This window comes from Delphinapterus leucas, chromosome 11 (genome assembly GCF_059928025.1).
Source record: "Delphinapterus leucas isolate spDelLeu-1000000601 "Yukka" chromosome 11, BTC_Dleu_Yukka2, whole genome shotgun sequence".
Lineage (NCBI taxonomy): Eukaryota > Metazoa > Chordata > Mammalia > Artiodactyla > Monodontidae > Delphinapterus > Delphinapterus leucas.
The window spans coordinates 10,365,016-10,380,453 of NC_143139.1; the positions used below are offsets into that span (position 1 = coordinate 10,365,016).

The following is a 15,438-nucleotide window of genomic DNA, read 5'->3' on the forward strand; positions in this document are numbered from 1 at the left end:
CTTTCTTAGAAGTAGCTTCGGAGAAGCACAGGTACAGAGGCTGAGAATTTGCTGCTTTGCACCTCCGGGCACCCATCGTCTAGTCAGTGCCTTGCGTTGATTAGGTGCTCAGTAAACTTCCTCTGTGAATTAGCGAAGGAGGAAATGAGTGAATGAATCCAGTTGCCGAACCAAACCACTCTCCTGTTAGCTGAAGTCTTGTGTCCTTGTTAACTGCTCTTGTTTTTGTCTTTCCTCAGTTGGGATCAACGACCTCTGGAAAGATGCCTTTTATGTTACCAGGACAACAGGGCCAAGCTCTGAAGGGCATCCCGCACCCCTGGTGGTCAGCAAGCTTAGTCTGCGGTGGGCACTGATGGAGGGCCAAGTGGTCCAGCTAAAGGAGACGGCCCCCAAAATTGGCCGCGGGGAGCTGCGAAGATTCCTCTCTAGGATAAAGTTCGTTGACTCTCCCTACCAGGTGAAGAGCTTGTGAAAGAAATGTCTGGTTACTACTGAGGGTTGAAGACACATCATACCAACCCCGAGTCTGCTCTTTAGAAGATTTGGGGAGTGGGAGCCTTCTTGAGTAGCCGGGTATCAGGAAACAGTTATTTTCAACCAGTGTTATTTTGTAAGGGTACTTCATGACCATGAACTACTGCTCAGCTGTTTTGAGCTGGAAATGGTACCATCTCTCTTAGGAGACATTTGGAGGTGAGGGCTCCTGGCTTTTACTGTTACCCCTGGCCTTTTCCGGGTAAGGGCTCATTGTGCCAGCATTGTGCAGGGCTTCTGACAGTTACATACCATGAAGAATTCTCTTACTCAAAATGCAGCGCTCCCTCCCACCCCTCTGAAAATACTACGGTCTAGTTCAGTGTTGAAGAACGTATCATGGAAAAAGGTAAAGTCTCTGGGCCTTTCTGGAGGGACGCTTACAAACCACTGGGGCTAGACAAAAGGACAGGAAAATAGAGGGATGTTCTGACATTTAGGGTCCCTCCATGTCTCTCCCGTGAAAAAAATTAAAGTCATTGATGCTTGCACTCTTCTCCCTAGATCTAGGCTGCTGGAGTCTTCAGTTTCAGAAGAAGTGAACTGAATGGTACCGTCTCTCTCCAGCTGGAGAGGACGACTTCTGTCACCCACTCCGCCGCATCTGCGTGAATGTTGCCAAACACTTTGGAAGGCACTTGGAGGTCTTGGATAACAGCACGATCCGTTTGGCTGGGGTGCTGCCCTTCCAACCCCCTAATTAACCCCTTCTAGGTGTTCTGTGTGGATAGTTTGGAAATGTGAATCTTGTGTTATTTTTTGTGTGTCTAATTTATGAACCCTTGCTGGGAAATTCCAGTGAAGTCCTTCCCTGGAACATTTTGTTGTGCGTTACGCCCTGAGTGTGTATCTGTTGGTGTGGTGATGAAACCTTCTCTAGAAAAGTATGTCCTAAGCTCCAGGGACCCAGGTTCTCATCCGTCCAAAACACATCTGGTTGGTTTGGGCCTCTTGAGACTCCCAGATAGCCTACCTCTGACTTGGAGGGCCCCTCAGCATTTCTCCCCTTCGTCTCCCCCTACCTGTACCTCGGCTACAGTAGAGAGAAAGACTGACACGGGGATGGCGCGAGCCACCCAGAATCCTCATCTCTTCCTTGTTTTGTGGCTCCTGTCTCCTCTCTCCTCACATGTTCCTTTGCTCTGTATTCAGTGACCATAACAATAACCCTGTTCCTATCAGAAGGGGAACAGGAGAAGTTTAAACACCCCACCTCTGACAAGGTCCATAGGTTATGGACGTGGTTCAGGTAGTTCCTCCAGTCACGAGCGTTTTACCGTGGTCAGTTCGGACGTGCTCAGGTGTGCACCATCCACAGCTTAGAGGAAAACTCAAGTCAGGAATGCCTGAGGCTGGCAGCCTCGTCCCCTTTATCTCTGCCCTGCTTTCTCAGCATCGTCTCCTAGTGGGCGTCCTCCTTTCTGCCTCTCATTTTGCTTTTTATTCAGGGATATTTTTGCTTTGCTTGCATGAGAGCGAAGCTGTTTCTGGACTTTGGCTCCTCGAGTCCAGCATGCAACCATTCTGCCCTGTACCCTCCCTTCCTTGTAGAGCCTTTGAAGCAGAGTATTTTGAGAATATGTCTGTGTAAATACTATAGCTTTTTATAAATGGAGAAGTTCTTTAGAATTATCTCCAGAGCTTATTTCTTCCTTCTTCTGTATGAATATGTTACTTTATCAGGTTCTCCCCTAAACTTCTAGGTCATTGTTTATATAGCAGACAATCCCACGTTAGCTGGGAGAGAACCGCTGTTCTTCTCAAACAATTTTGATAGGTCATCCCTGAGTGCGCTCGGGTTCTCTCTTTACTTGAGCCCTTGTCTTTTTAGCTTGTGTTACTAAAGAGATTCCAGAAAATCGGGATGCCAGATTTAAAGGGGTATGTCTGAATTGCCCACTGGTAGGCTTTGTGACGTAACCGAAGGTTGGTAGCCGGAGCTGTAAGCAGGCATGTTGCCTGGCCTGTAGACTGGCCTCGCCAGGTTTCTGCCCCCTTCCCGCCTGAAGTCCCTGAAAGCAAATTTGGTTTCAACACTTTGGAAGGCACGTGTGGGTCCAGCTTCTTGTGAACTTGGGAGAACAATTAGGACACACCCAAGAGCCTGGGATTGATTTCCAGATTCACTTCTAGGGTTTGAATCTGCCTGGGCAGAAGGGCGTAGGATCTAGTTCAGTCTAGCAGAGAAGCCTAAGGCCTGATTCATAGTCAACCGAATACCTGAAGCCTGAGTGGCAGCCTGGGCTGGGCCACCTTGTTCTCTACCACGTGGAGGCTTTCAGGGCTGCCAGCCACTTTAGGCAGGAGTCAAATGCAAAGTTGTTTACGGAGGATCTGGTTTGGGAGGACTGTTGGGGGCAGGAGACTATATTTATGCTGGGCGAGTCCCAGAAACACCTAAGCAGCAGCTAGGGAAAACAGCGGCCCTAAATTCTTTGTGGTGTGTTTGCAGACTAACTTCACATAGATTGTTTGGTCTCTGATCAGTTTGAATCTCTCTTGCTAAACACAGGACACAAGCTCTAGGTTTCTTCTTCCTCCTGCAGCCGGTACAGGGGGAGTAAATGGCGGCTGAAGATCGAGGAAGCTTCACCTGATCGGTGTGGGTGCTGGTCTCGTCCAATGTGTCCCTAAACTTCCTTCTCCTCGCAGGCAACCCCCCAGCCAGACGTCAAAGATAGGAAGTGCTCTTCTCTTTCGGGGTTGCCAGCAGAGCCAATCAAGCGCTACTTAGAAAGAGGATTGGCTTCAGTGAATGCCGGGGTGTTCCTTCTCCCAGTCTCTCCTCTTTCCTTCCCGTGCAAGCCCTCTACCCTAGACGACATCCTCCCACCCCCAGAGGGACTCTGCTCCCCCTTCTAGTGTGGTTCCCCCCACCTCGACTGTGAATGGCCGCCCTTACTGCTTGTGTTAGAGAAGAGCCGGCTGGTACGTTGTCGGGAAGCGCTGTTTAAAATGTGAATCGTTACAGAACAAATAAACACTGTGTGTAGGAGCGTACGCGTGCTGTTCTCATTCTTCCCAGCCGTCAAGGATGGCGGGTTTTCCCTGACGGAAAAGAGAAAGGGCGAGTGGATGGATGCAAGGTGGGGCTCAGAGGGGAGTGTAGGCTGCAGCCTGGTTGCTGGGGAGCTGCCATCCTGTCCGCATGGCCTCAGTGGGCCGTTCTGGGGGCGGCCTGTCCCCGCAGGCTGCAGGAGCCTTCTCGTGTGTCCTAGTCTCCTGACGGCTCTGAGGATAATGTGTAATTAACGTGATGTGACATGTTCCCTGTCGCGGGGATGCAGGACACCGCGGTAGGCAGTGCAGAGGATGCCCGTTCTACGGGTCAGAGCTCCTAGGAGAGCCTTCCAGTGTGTGGCTTCCAGGAAAAGTCAAGTGCGCCACGGAAAGCTGAGCCACCACCAACTACCCACCTCCATTCTTCCAAATCCAGGACAGATGGCCAAGTTGGTCGGCCTCTAGAGGGCAGGAACTATATTTTACTCCTCTTTTTATCTCCCAGAACCTGGCATATAACCAACAATCAGAAAGGCGAGAAGGGACTTCTGAATGAGTGACACGGGGGGCGGGGGTGGGAAATTGGAGTGAGATCAAGCTGTGACAGAAAAGGGAGCGAGGGACCGGGCACATGCCCCCTGGACTTGGACTTTAAATACCCTTGTTCTTAACCTCTGAGAATCACGCTCAAGAAGCAGACTTTGGGTTAAGCACATGTTGATAACAAAGCAACACGTAAGGCAGGGCTCAGCCTGCTCTCCAAACCCACTAACTTCTAACACTGTTCTTCCTCTACAGATGACCCGGCCGCCTCTTCCTGAGGCTCCCAGCTGGTCCCGTGTTGAAATTCCTTGTGTGTAGCTCTGAGGAGAAGTCCACTCCTCCGGAGACGGAGCGGACGGGCTGATGGTGGTACTGGGGGTGGCTGGTCAAAGGCCCCTCGGGTGGGCTGTGCACGCCAGGTCCTGGAGGAAACATAGGTGGTGATGCAGTAGGCAGCTCGGGGGCTCCTCTGAAGCTCTTACTGTGCTTGCACTTGAACTCCAGCACCAGCCGGGTGTATGCGTTGAAGGTGGTGACAGCTGACGCCATGCAGCAGGTGAAGGAAACCCAGGCCGTGCTAGGGACAAATATACAAAAAAAAACTGGATTGTAAGACTCTGACTTCCTTACGGGTTTGAAAGAAAAATACCGGGATCCCTTCCCACTAGTCAGCTGGGCCGATGCCGCCTTAGGGATTTAAGGATCTCGTGGTGTTGCCTTCCACCACGTTGCAGGTAAAGAGCTGTGGGCAAGAGGACTGAATTTGGTCTGTCTTAGGGTAGGTTCTGAATGTTTCCTAGTAAAAGACAATGACTCGTATAGTGTTAAAGTCAGGCTAGGAGTTTAACGGATCCATTTTCACTGCACTGATTGGTGCTGTGTTCTTTTATACCTGGTGGCGTATTTTTCATGTTTGTGCATACACACACACACACACACACACACACACACACACACACACTCCCGCCCTGCCATACAATTTTTTGGACAGTTGTTTCCCAAGCTACAGTTACCCTTGTATAATCTCCAAGCTTCCATATAGCTGTAGCTCAGCTGGACACAGTGGACACAGCCCGAGGCACTACATCCCTCCTTTCCCTGACACACATACTTCCTGCCAGATACCTCTTCCATCTTCCTTGGTTTCGCACCTAGCTGTCTTAGGGTCCACAAAGTTGAGCCTCTGAGAGGCATTCAGGAAACACTGACTACACATCTAGAGGTATTATTCTAGGCCGCTGTAGTGGAATTTGCCTACTATGGAAACGGTGTGGTTCTTGGCTTACGGGAGTTTGTAAAGGACGGAAGAGATGCTGGAGATGAAGAGAAGCTGGATGGATCCAACAAAGAGAAAAAGACACCAGGGAACTGTATCAAACACATTCCTAAAAACTGCGGAAGTCGAACCCCTAAGTCTTCCATGACCATGGGAAGCGCGGGACACCAGGAGTGGTGTAGGCTGTGTGTGTGGGTGTTTCACGAGGCCAAGTGATGCTTAGAGGCTACGCGCTGCTACTGCTCTTTATCTCCGCTGCCTCTGACGGACTAGACTCAGGCTGAGGGCGCTTCTGGTGGGAGTTTCGAAGTCTGAGATCTGCAGTTGAAATGCCCAGAATGGCTTGAAAATGGATAAAAGGTGAGAAACGGTGAGTCTGGAAAATGAGCTAAACTGATCGGGTGGCTGATGGAGAGATCAAAGGCCCCTGAATCCAACAGCACATATTACACCATGAGAAAAGGGGAGGAGATCCTGTGACGGACATATACAGGCTTCCATATGCCTCTTCAGCACGGACTGCCTTTCCAGCACTGTTAAGTGCTTAGCACTCAGCCCAGACGGTTCATGTAGGTCCAAGTCGGCACCTGTGCAGTGAATGGAGAGCGTTCCTCAAGGGAGAAGGTGAGGAACCCAAACAAAGGGGGTGTTTCCCTTGAATGTGTGTGTTTCATCATGGTTGCTGCTTCCCTCTTTTAAAGAGAAATCTAAGCTAACTGAGCCCTTAGTTCTTTAAGGGTTAGAGAGAGACTGGTAGGGGAAGTTTCATTTCTAACACAGTTCGATGGAATAAGAATGGAAGCAGGAGAAGCCACTCTTCGTCCCAGGAGAAGAGTGAGCCATTCACAGGAATGGACTCCGATCCAGATTGCAAGGCTAATTCTTCATTTCTCTGTCTCCCAATACCTTGAATCATAAAATATATAAAACAGAGAGCATCATTTCCGTAAGCCATGCAAAATTAGTCTCATTTCCCAAGGGCGTCATACGTATCGGGTGAAGAAGCACTTGTTACAGCTTTATCAGCAGAAAAAATAAGCCCGAGGAATCCACTCTGTACCTCCTCAGAAGGTGGGGTGGGGGGGGAGAATGGGCGTGGCCTGCTGGTCCAGCCCTCTGGGTGACTAATGGACATCTGGGATGAGGGATGAAGAGAAGGCAGAAGGACGCAGAGCAAGCATCTACTTAAGATGGACCAGGGAATAAGAGAAAGGTGAAGGAGCATCTACTAAGAGGCCCAGCCATAATTCCAAGCATGGGGCCTCCAGTGTTCTGGACCCAAGTCGGCCGTTGCTTGGAAGACTTGTGACTACATCATATGGCCCACCATCCCCAGAAGGCCTACAGAGGAAACAGGAAGACAGTTCCCTTAGAGACAGGCTGGCATTGCCATGTACGGGGAATACAGTTTGGGAGCAACCTCCTCATCTGGCATCAGGTACAACCTGTGTCGAGGCGTTCCATTACCCCGATGCCACCACGCTCCAGGGGGACGACTCTGCAGCGGGGGCTTCTCCTTGAAGGCGTGTTTGCAATCGCTTCCGCAGATGTTTGGTTTCAAGCTGTGGGAACATTTCTGAGTCGAGGCTGCACACAGGCTGCTGCTCCCTTTACTTCTTTCCCACCTGTACCCCCAGTATGGGCCCTGTCCTTCGTCTACACGCATCTCTCACTTTATCCAACAGAGTGTGGAAAAGCTGTGTGGATGTCACGACTCAAAAGTAAACCAGGGGCTTCCCTGGTGGCGCGGTGGTTGAGAGTCCGCCTGCCGATGCAGGGGACACGGGTTCATGCCCCGGTCCGGGAAGATCCCACATGCCGCGGAGCGGCTGGGCCCGTGAGCCATGGCCGCTGAGCCTGCGCGTCCGGAGCCTGTGCTCCGCAACGGGAGAGGCCACAGCAGTGAGAGGCCCGCGTACCGCAAAAAAAAAAAAAAAAAAGTAAACCAAACTGTATTGTACATAATGAGAAAACTTGCAAATAAAAAGAACCTAGAGAGAAATCATTTAGCAAAGGACAACATCTAGCAAAAGGTAACATTTCGCGTGTTATTTCAATTTAAAATTAAAGACGCCTGTGCTGTTATCTCCTGGCTCCATTCTTTAGACCGCCTTGGGGCTCCTTCTTCCCTTGGGACAGAGACTCCAGCCTTCCGGCTAGTGCTTCAAAGGCAGCAGAGGACATCCACCCTCCTCTCCAGCTCTGGAGATGCTCACCTGACAAGACGGAGAAGATGGCGGTGAGGGTGCTCAGCTTGAGGCCACGGCCGCGGTTCCCCGTGAATAGCAAGTCCATCAGTAGGAGGAGGAAGCCGATGAGTTCAAGTCCGAGGTAGGCGAATCGGACTCCCAGTGATAGCCGTAGGATCTCTGTCAGAAACCAGAGGAAGAAGAACCCTCACCCTGACAGTTAACTAACTGAACCGGCGGTGAACAAATGCTGCCCATGAGAAGTGCAGAGCCTCGTTGCACCAGAGGAGGAGACCGAGCTGAAAGCAGCTGGGACAGCCCTTAGCCTGGGGCTCTTTGTTCTCACTCTGCCCAGTACCCAGTACATAGCCAAGTACACCTGATTGCCTGTAAAGACTCTTAGGGAGGCTTGAGAAGAGATCAAGTTTCACCAAATCTTGCAGGGATATGACTTCGCTAGTTATCATTTTTGTTTCTCCTTTGTTTTAAAGTTTAATGTTGGAGCAATCCATTTTGTTTCCCTTCTTCCTCCCCCCATCCCGACCCCCGCCTTGCCCTCTTTGACTCCCTTCTTTCTATGTTACGATAAAATTATCGGGGGGGGGGAGGGGGGAAAAACCCATGCTTTCTACATCGTTACTTGGCAACTGGAGTAGGTTAGAGCTGTTGGTGGATTTCTATTTGTGGACTTTATTTGTCCCTGCTGTTCCTTTTTTGCATTCCTGCATAGGAATGAGGGTCAGCCTAGCAGGAGTCTGTGTCACCCTGTGAGGCTCAGAAGAAGAGAAAAGCAAGAGATCACAGTACAGTTTAGATACTCAGAGGCCCAACTCAGTGGCAACTAAGTTTGTTATCAAAGCTACATACTTGCCCCAAGCCCCAAGGGAAGGTGGGGGATGAAAGCCTTCTCCATCAACCGCTTCCCTCCAAATCGGAGAGAGGGGTGACATGGGTCTTGCAACGTGGCAAATTCCAGTAATCCTTTCTCACCTCTCTTGGTTGGTGGTGTGAGTTCAAGGAAACTTCGGCACCTCTCTCCTGAAACAGACAAGGTACAAGGCGATGAGGTGCTGCCTTGGATGAGGGATGCAGACTTTTCCCCAGTCCCATCCCAGGTACTGCTCCATTTGGTCCTACACAGGCCTGCCCCGCAGGTGGTAGGCAGGCAATAAATGTCTCTTTGGAAGCAGGGAAGGATGCATGGATGGATGAACAAAGTAGGCCAGAGTCATCCAAGATTAATTTCTCTCTCAAGTCCTGATAATGGAGAGTACACTTCCCTGAGTCACCCCGGGGAATGTCCCCAGCATTGGTTCACCAGCACCTTTTGCTCCTGCTGTACCACTGGGCTGCAGGGCTTTAAACTGTTTCCGGGAGTGGAGTTGGAGCAGTGCTAAGTGGCACAATAATAACTCAAGTATAAATGTAAATACACACGAATTATAATCCTGTCCCATCTCCTCTTCCCCTTAGCCTAAATCGGGAGAAGCAGCAGATTGCAAATTGTACACAGTTCTGGGCTTTAGAAAAGCTTCACGACCAGGGGAATCTTTGCATGCTTTGAGCAGGGAGGAGGGGATGTCCTCAACCCCACTGCTCCCCACCCGAGGACGACCCTTACCTAACGGGCTGGCACAGCGCCTGCTTTGCGAGTGTGAGACCCAGCGGCGTGAGACATGGGAGGGTCTGTCTGGGTCCAACTTCCACAATCTAGTTATTTTCTCTGGGCTTCAGTTCCCCTACCTTTTCTTTTCTTTCTTTTTTTTTTTTTTGCGGTACACGGGCCTCTCACTGTTGTGGCCTCTCCCGCTGCGGAGCACAGGCTCCAGATGCGGAGGCTCGGCGGCCATGGCTCACGGGCCCAGCCGCTCCGCGGCATGTGGGACCCTCCCGGACCGGGGCACGAACCCACGTGCCCTGCATCGGCAGGCGGACTCTCAACCACTGCGCCACCAGGGAAGCCCTCCCCTACCTTTTCAATTGTAGCAGTAACCCTTAGAATGAACACCCTTTTGGGGTCTTGTTTAAAGGCGATCTACACTGATCCCTGCATCTCACAAATGAGAAACTCAAGGCCTGTAGGAATGAAGTTCTTCCTATCAGGTCACAGCTGGGCAGAGCCCCGGCTCTTTCTATGATATTCTCCTCGTTTTGTCTAGGCAACTCTAGCTCGCTGGGATGGAAATTCTCATAATGTTAAAAGTCTGCATGAGCACAGGGAACTCTACTTCACTTTGCTGTACGGTAGAAACTAACACAACATTGTAAAACCACTCTACCCCAATTAAAAAAAAAAAAGTCTGCATGAAACCCTTTAAGGGTAATGCTATTTGAAACCAGCGAGACTGGAGGTGAAACGCCAGATGGTTGGACTTTGGACCTTATTACGAGGGAGTCTGATGGGGAAGGGACACAATGCAGAGTGGGGAGACCCCGAGGCGGAGGTGGGGCCCGGCAGGGGTGAGTGAGGGCTGTACAAAGAATCCCACTGATTCTTTGCCTGCATGAGATCCCTGGTGGGGGAAAGATATCAGGTGGGTGGGGTGAGGGGCCACCTGGGTCTTCCACGATTTCCTCATAGGAGAGCCACATGCCACTCCCGAAGGCATGGAAGGTGAAGCGGTCATCCCCAGTCTCCCAGCTGTACTGCACCACCTCCAGAGATGATACATTTGTGCTGCTCCCATCCAAGGGCACCGGCACATCAAAGCACTTGGCTGGCAGACCTTTCCCACACAGGGGCTTGGGCACCTTCTGTATGCCCACAAACCAGTAGCTGCTGAGCAGGGATGCGGTGGAAAGGCTGCGTGATAGCATGTTGAGGAAGGCAGATAGGCATGTCCATTGGTCAGAAAAGGCCTTCGGGAGCTCCATCTGTAACAGACAAACACAAGAGCGGAGCCTGATTTCAGAGCCTCCTCAGAGATCAGTGCCCTCCCCTGCAGCTCCCTAAGCTCGAGCCACTTTCCTCCAACAAGATGGGCACAACGAGCCACTGGGAGTTTTCTCCAAGTAGCCGTGAGGAAGCTCGGGCTCCAGGAGTGGCCCAGAGTAGGCACCGTAGTGATGATGTTTATTTAAGCCGGACCTTATTATATTAAAACGCTTATTGGGGATAATCTGAATAAGCATCCGATAATAATGAGACTAAGCCACTGAGTTAGTATATATCTGGTTGAGAAAAAGAATTGGGAGCTCTCCAAATGCCCCTGCCGGTAATTTTCGGCTTTGTCTTCCTTGAAAGGTAGCAGCACTGACTTGTGGAGGTATTTGTTATTGTGACAACGTAAGTTTTGGATGTCTTCCTCCCTGCATTAGATTCCTCTGAGAGGAGTAAAGGGGCATATATCCTATCAACAAATGTTAAAGTGGATCCTCCCTGGGGGAGCAGATAGAGGCACTGGGCCCTTGAGGATAAGAGGGCAGTGGACCAACTGGGATGTGGGGATGCTGCAACCTTTGGAGAGGAGAGGAAGCTATGGGTTCTCAGAGGGGTGGCCATATGGGTCCAGCTTCCATCCACTGCCCCCGAGATGACAGAATCTCAAATGCCAGGTGGCTGCGTGGTACCCATGGAGGCTGGACGCCGAGTGCTGTGACCTTGGAGACACGGGAGGGTGCCCTTGGTGGGTGGGGACAAGGAACGTGCAGGGGCGGCCCCACAGCCTGATGCAGCCGCAGTGCCTGACTCCGGGGGTAACCCAGTGCGTGGCTGCAGAATGACTGTGGCCCGGGTAGCTCTGGCTGGAGGCCCTGACCTCGTCATTTTTAGCCTAAGAGAAGAGAAGGGCGAGCTGAAAAAATCCACTATTAGATATTTCAATGTTGGGGAGTGGTGGCTTGGAGCCAGATTTAAGCTGATTTAGAAAAAGAAAGAAATCTGACAGGTCTCAGATTTTGAGACGTTTGCATTACGAAGCAGTTTGTACTGTTATATTAATACATACTGAATGGAGAAGAAGCCCATACTTAGTTGCTGACAGACACTTCTTAAAGTAAACCATCTTGAGCTTTCTAGGCGATCGCTCATATCAGGATTAATCAGACCCAAATCTGCTTAGCTTAAGAGATGTAAATAAAACCATAGCTGAATGAGACAGGCCCATCTCCTCTCATCGTCTCCAGCTTAACATTTTCTACATTAAACAGGGAACTTTCTCTTAGAAGCATAACAGTTTGTTCTTCAGAATTTCCAGGCACTAAAACCGTGCATACCGCAAAGTGCAGGTTTTCTTTTCTTTTTAATAGCAATAAGAAATATACCAGATTCTCATGTATATAAAAAGCCAGTAAGCAAAACGTATGATGAAACAGCTTCTGAAAAGCAATTTGCTAATATGATTTTTTTAAAGCACTCAACAAATTAACTCCATCAAGAATTTTCTGGGTGACCCTGCTGAGGACTCAAAAGCCATGGCATCTGGAAGGGGGATGATCTTATAAGATCATCAATAAGTCCCAAGACTCCAGATATGGGAGTCATTATGAGGCCCCTTTCTTCCTGCAAAAGAACGTTTTATTCTTGTTTTTAGTTATGAAAATCCTATTGGTTTTTGTCATTGTTCTGTTACTATGAGTTAGTTATTCTTTCTTTTTTTGTATCCATTGCTTGACTAGGAAATAGACTTCAAGGTGAGACATCTTCCTCAATCATCCAGCATAAAGGTAGAACTAAGGGTTTATGCAAGTCTACATTTTTGACAACTTTATTTTCAATCACTTACGGCTTGGAGATTTATCTACTATCACATCACATCAGATGTTAATTCTACCCTCAATCCATTTCAGATCATATATATTTGTAAGTTACTCTTCAGGTTGTTCCGAAATAAGAATAATGAACCCCTCGCCACAGTACAACCACTCTGTAGCAGCACTAAGCTGACAACCAAATGAAGAAATTGAGATACAGAGGATGAAGAAGAGCTTAGAATGAAGCCCAAAGAGGTTGTTTCCAGGAGCGTCCACCAAGGAGCCTCATTTAAGAATTATCTTGATCATCGAATGAGAATCCATTCAAAAGGCTTTTCAAGAATTGTCTTCAACACCCACAGTGCCATGCCCTTCATCACATATTTTATTCCTCCCCCCAAAATATGCCTTTTCTCACTAGGATCCAGATACTTTTTGAATTGGAAGAACAATCTAATTTGGCGACGGTTTCCTTAAGGGGATCATGGAGAAGTAGCAGCTAGAAGACAAGTTCTGTCTTTGCATGTACTGATAAGCCCCAAGCCAAGGGGACTCTTTAGTCTCTAGAAAAGGGACAGAGTGTGGCTTCCCTGCTCAGATCTACTAGGAAGTACATAGATGTGAAAATGTCAGTAATTCTTCCACTGACATAGGTTAACAGAAAACACTCAGATTTAACTTAGGCTAGTACGGAGAGCAAATTGATGAGACTGGCACATCTCTTAAAAGAATCAGGTGCAAAACAGCTATGGAATCTATGTTCTGAGTAATAAGAGAGGGAAGCTGGTTACCTTGGCCATGGTCAGCATCTTGTGGTTTGTCCAGAAGGACTGCAGGTGTCATCTGTGCTCCAAATCCCTTTGGTTTAGTGTTGAAAGAAGGAAAACTCCCTTTCCACCCTCCTCCCTCCCCCTCCCACACCCCTCCCCTCTATCTCATAGTTTTTGGAGTACCTCCTGATTAAATGCTGCTTGCAGGGAACTTGGGCATTTAATAATTGCCAATGCAATCATGACCCAGCTGTTCTGGGAGATTACACAGGAGAGCTTGCCAGTGGGGATCTGGGATTCAGCATAAGAAGCAAGGACCTGGACCTCTGCATGTGCAGAGGGAAATTTCTTTAAAGAGTACCTGATCACTGAGTTTCCATCTCACTGCCATTCCCTAGGTAACTAGTGTGAATGGACTGGTCTTGATTTTATGGCAGACAAAATATTCCAGAGTCACCATTACTACAAAAGCTCCCATTCCCTTGTGTTGGGTTTTCCATCCCTTTAATAAGCTCTATGACCTGCAGTGTCAGGGCCTCATGGAGCCATGGGTATGAAAAGGCTTTCTGGTGTCGTGGGTGGTCTCCACTGTCCAGTTAGCGATATTAGTAAGGATTATTACAACATCCTGAGACCGTCAGAGTGTTAGGTAGGGTTGGGGGTGAGGATGCAGTTGGAGGAGGGTTGGAGAGAAATAAGTCCCAGGGTCAGCAATGCTACAGCTATCTATCATTTCTCTCCCAATCTTTGGGCAAAGGGATAAAATTTTTTAGCTTTTAAAAAATGATTTCTAAAACTTAAAAAAATAAAAACGAAGATACTCTTTCTTCTTGGAATGTCTTCTCTTTTACCTGGTGATCTGCTTCTCATCAAGATTAATAAAAGTCACTCATTCTTTGAAAATGTTGCTTCCTAAGAACAGTTCCCTTTTCTTTGTCCTTGTCACACTCTACCCCTCCCATGACGTTTTCTATATCCCATTCTGATTGTTTGCCTTGATCGCAAAGTCTTCAAAGGCTGCTGCTTGTTCAAGAGCAGTAGGTCTCAATTCTGACAGCACCAGAACATCTTTGCAACTTCGGAAGATATGCAGATTCCTGGGCTCCATCCTGAGCGGCCGTCGTGGTTCTGGGGTGAGGCCCAGGAAGCTGTAATTTTAGAAGGATTTTGGTACCCAACCAGGGATGGACTCCTGGTTTCCGGTTCTGCATGTGAGGACCTTGGGAGCCGCCCCTCTGACCAAAAAACAAGTAAAAAGCTGAACAGACTGAAAACTATATAGCCAGGGGATTAATGTACCATAAAATCACACCTCTTTGATTCACTTTGGGTTGACATTTAATGAAAGCCTCTCTACCCTGCCCTGCCCTTCTGCCACCTCATCCAGATTTGCCACCAACCAAGTCATGGTCTTCCCATCCTATGTTTGTGCAGCTGGTTTAGGGAATCAAAGGCAGGCTTCCCTCGGGGCATTTGAATTGGTCCACACTCCAGCCAAATGAGTCTGTCACCGGGTATGTTCTCTACTCTTAACAGCACGTTTTACACATGTACTTCTGTCCAGGCGTGATGTCTGTATCACCTAAATGGCCCTTTCTGCACGGTGACAGAACTCCCTCTCCTTTGGGGGAAGGGAGCAGGGATGCCTGTGGTCACTTTTTACCCCTGAATTGGCTGTTGATCTGTAGGCTGCAGTTTTCATCTCAACGCTGGGTGGCGCTGTCTCCCCATATTTTCCCTCTTCGGACACAACCTTCCCCCCCACCCAGTTGGCAAAGCTGGGTGGAGGTGGCTGCCCGCTGGGCAGGCTGGGGCTCTTGCTCTTTGTTCTTCCCTTGGCCTCCCCACACACGAATCTATAGAAGCCGTACGTCAGCCTTCTGGAATTCAGAGCTCAGAACGAACTCTGGGGCCATCCAGCTGCTCCCTTGAGGACATCTTGTAAGACTGTGTGCTGTGGCACATTTTTTTGGTGGCCAGTTTTAGTTTTCAGTAACTCAATAGGTCCTCATATACTTCCCATGGGAAATACAGCTCCGCAGTAACAGAAAACACGGTTAGCCAATGTTTCCTGATGAGTTTTGCTCACATTTTTCTCTACTTAATCGTATCCTCATTCCCTTTCCACCCCAGAACAGTGAGCAATTCTTTTCCCTTCGCTCTGCTTCCACCCTTCAAATACTTGGAGACACTTCTCATATCCCGCTTGAGTCACCGTTTGGCACAGTGCTCTTTGGGTTTTTATCGCCTCTGCTCATAAACCGTGCCCTCTGTGTCTTAATAGCCCGAAGTGTGCCTTCTCCAGGGAAAAGGGGATGGGAGTGGCAGAGTCTCAGGTGGGTCACATGAGGAGGTCTAGAGGTGGATTTCGAGAGTGTAGCTGATGCAACTTCAGCTTTGTGGTCCCCCACTTACTCAGGCCCCTTCCAAG

At 49.2% G+C, this 15,438-nt stretch overlaps 2 protein-coding genes across 3 annotated transcripts in view; one reads left to right on the forward strand and one right to left on the reverse strand.

Annotated features, from left to right (window-relative positions):
• The window catches only part of FAM234B (family with sequence similarity 234 member B), a 37,324-nt gene extending 33,239 nt beyond the window's left edge, over positions 1-4,085 (forward strand). The window contains exons 12-13 of one of the 2 annotated variants that reach the window (XM_022577635.2): positions 240-460; positions 1,042-4,085. In XM_022577635.2, the coding sequence (XP_022433343.2) occupies positions 240-460; positions 1,042-1,047 (227 nt within the window). In that variant the 3' untranslated portion in view covers positions 1,048-4,085. Of the gene's footprint in view, positions 1-239 lie in introns of both variants that reach the window. The other variant, XM_089920338.1, reaches the window with a different exon arrangement.
• GSG1 (germ cell associated 1) lies at positions 4,072-10,539 on the reverse strand. The gene is given in 9 exon segments (XM_089920340.1): positions 4,072-4,351; positions 4,354-4,490; positions 4,493-4,547; positions 4,549-4,657; positions 6,586-6,697; positions 7,573-7,725; positions 8,536-8,583; positions 8,870-9,013; positions 10,101-10,539. Coding segments are annotated over 9 exon segments (1,116 nt in total). The 5' UTR covers positions 10,420-10,539; the 3' UTR covers positions 4,072-4,312.
• Positions 10,540-15,438: the final 4,899 nt, after the last annotated feature.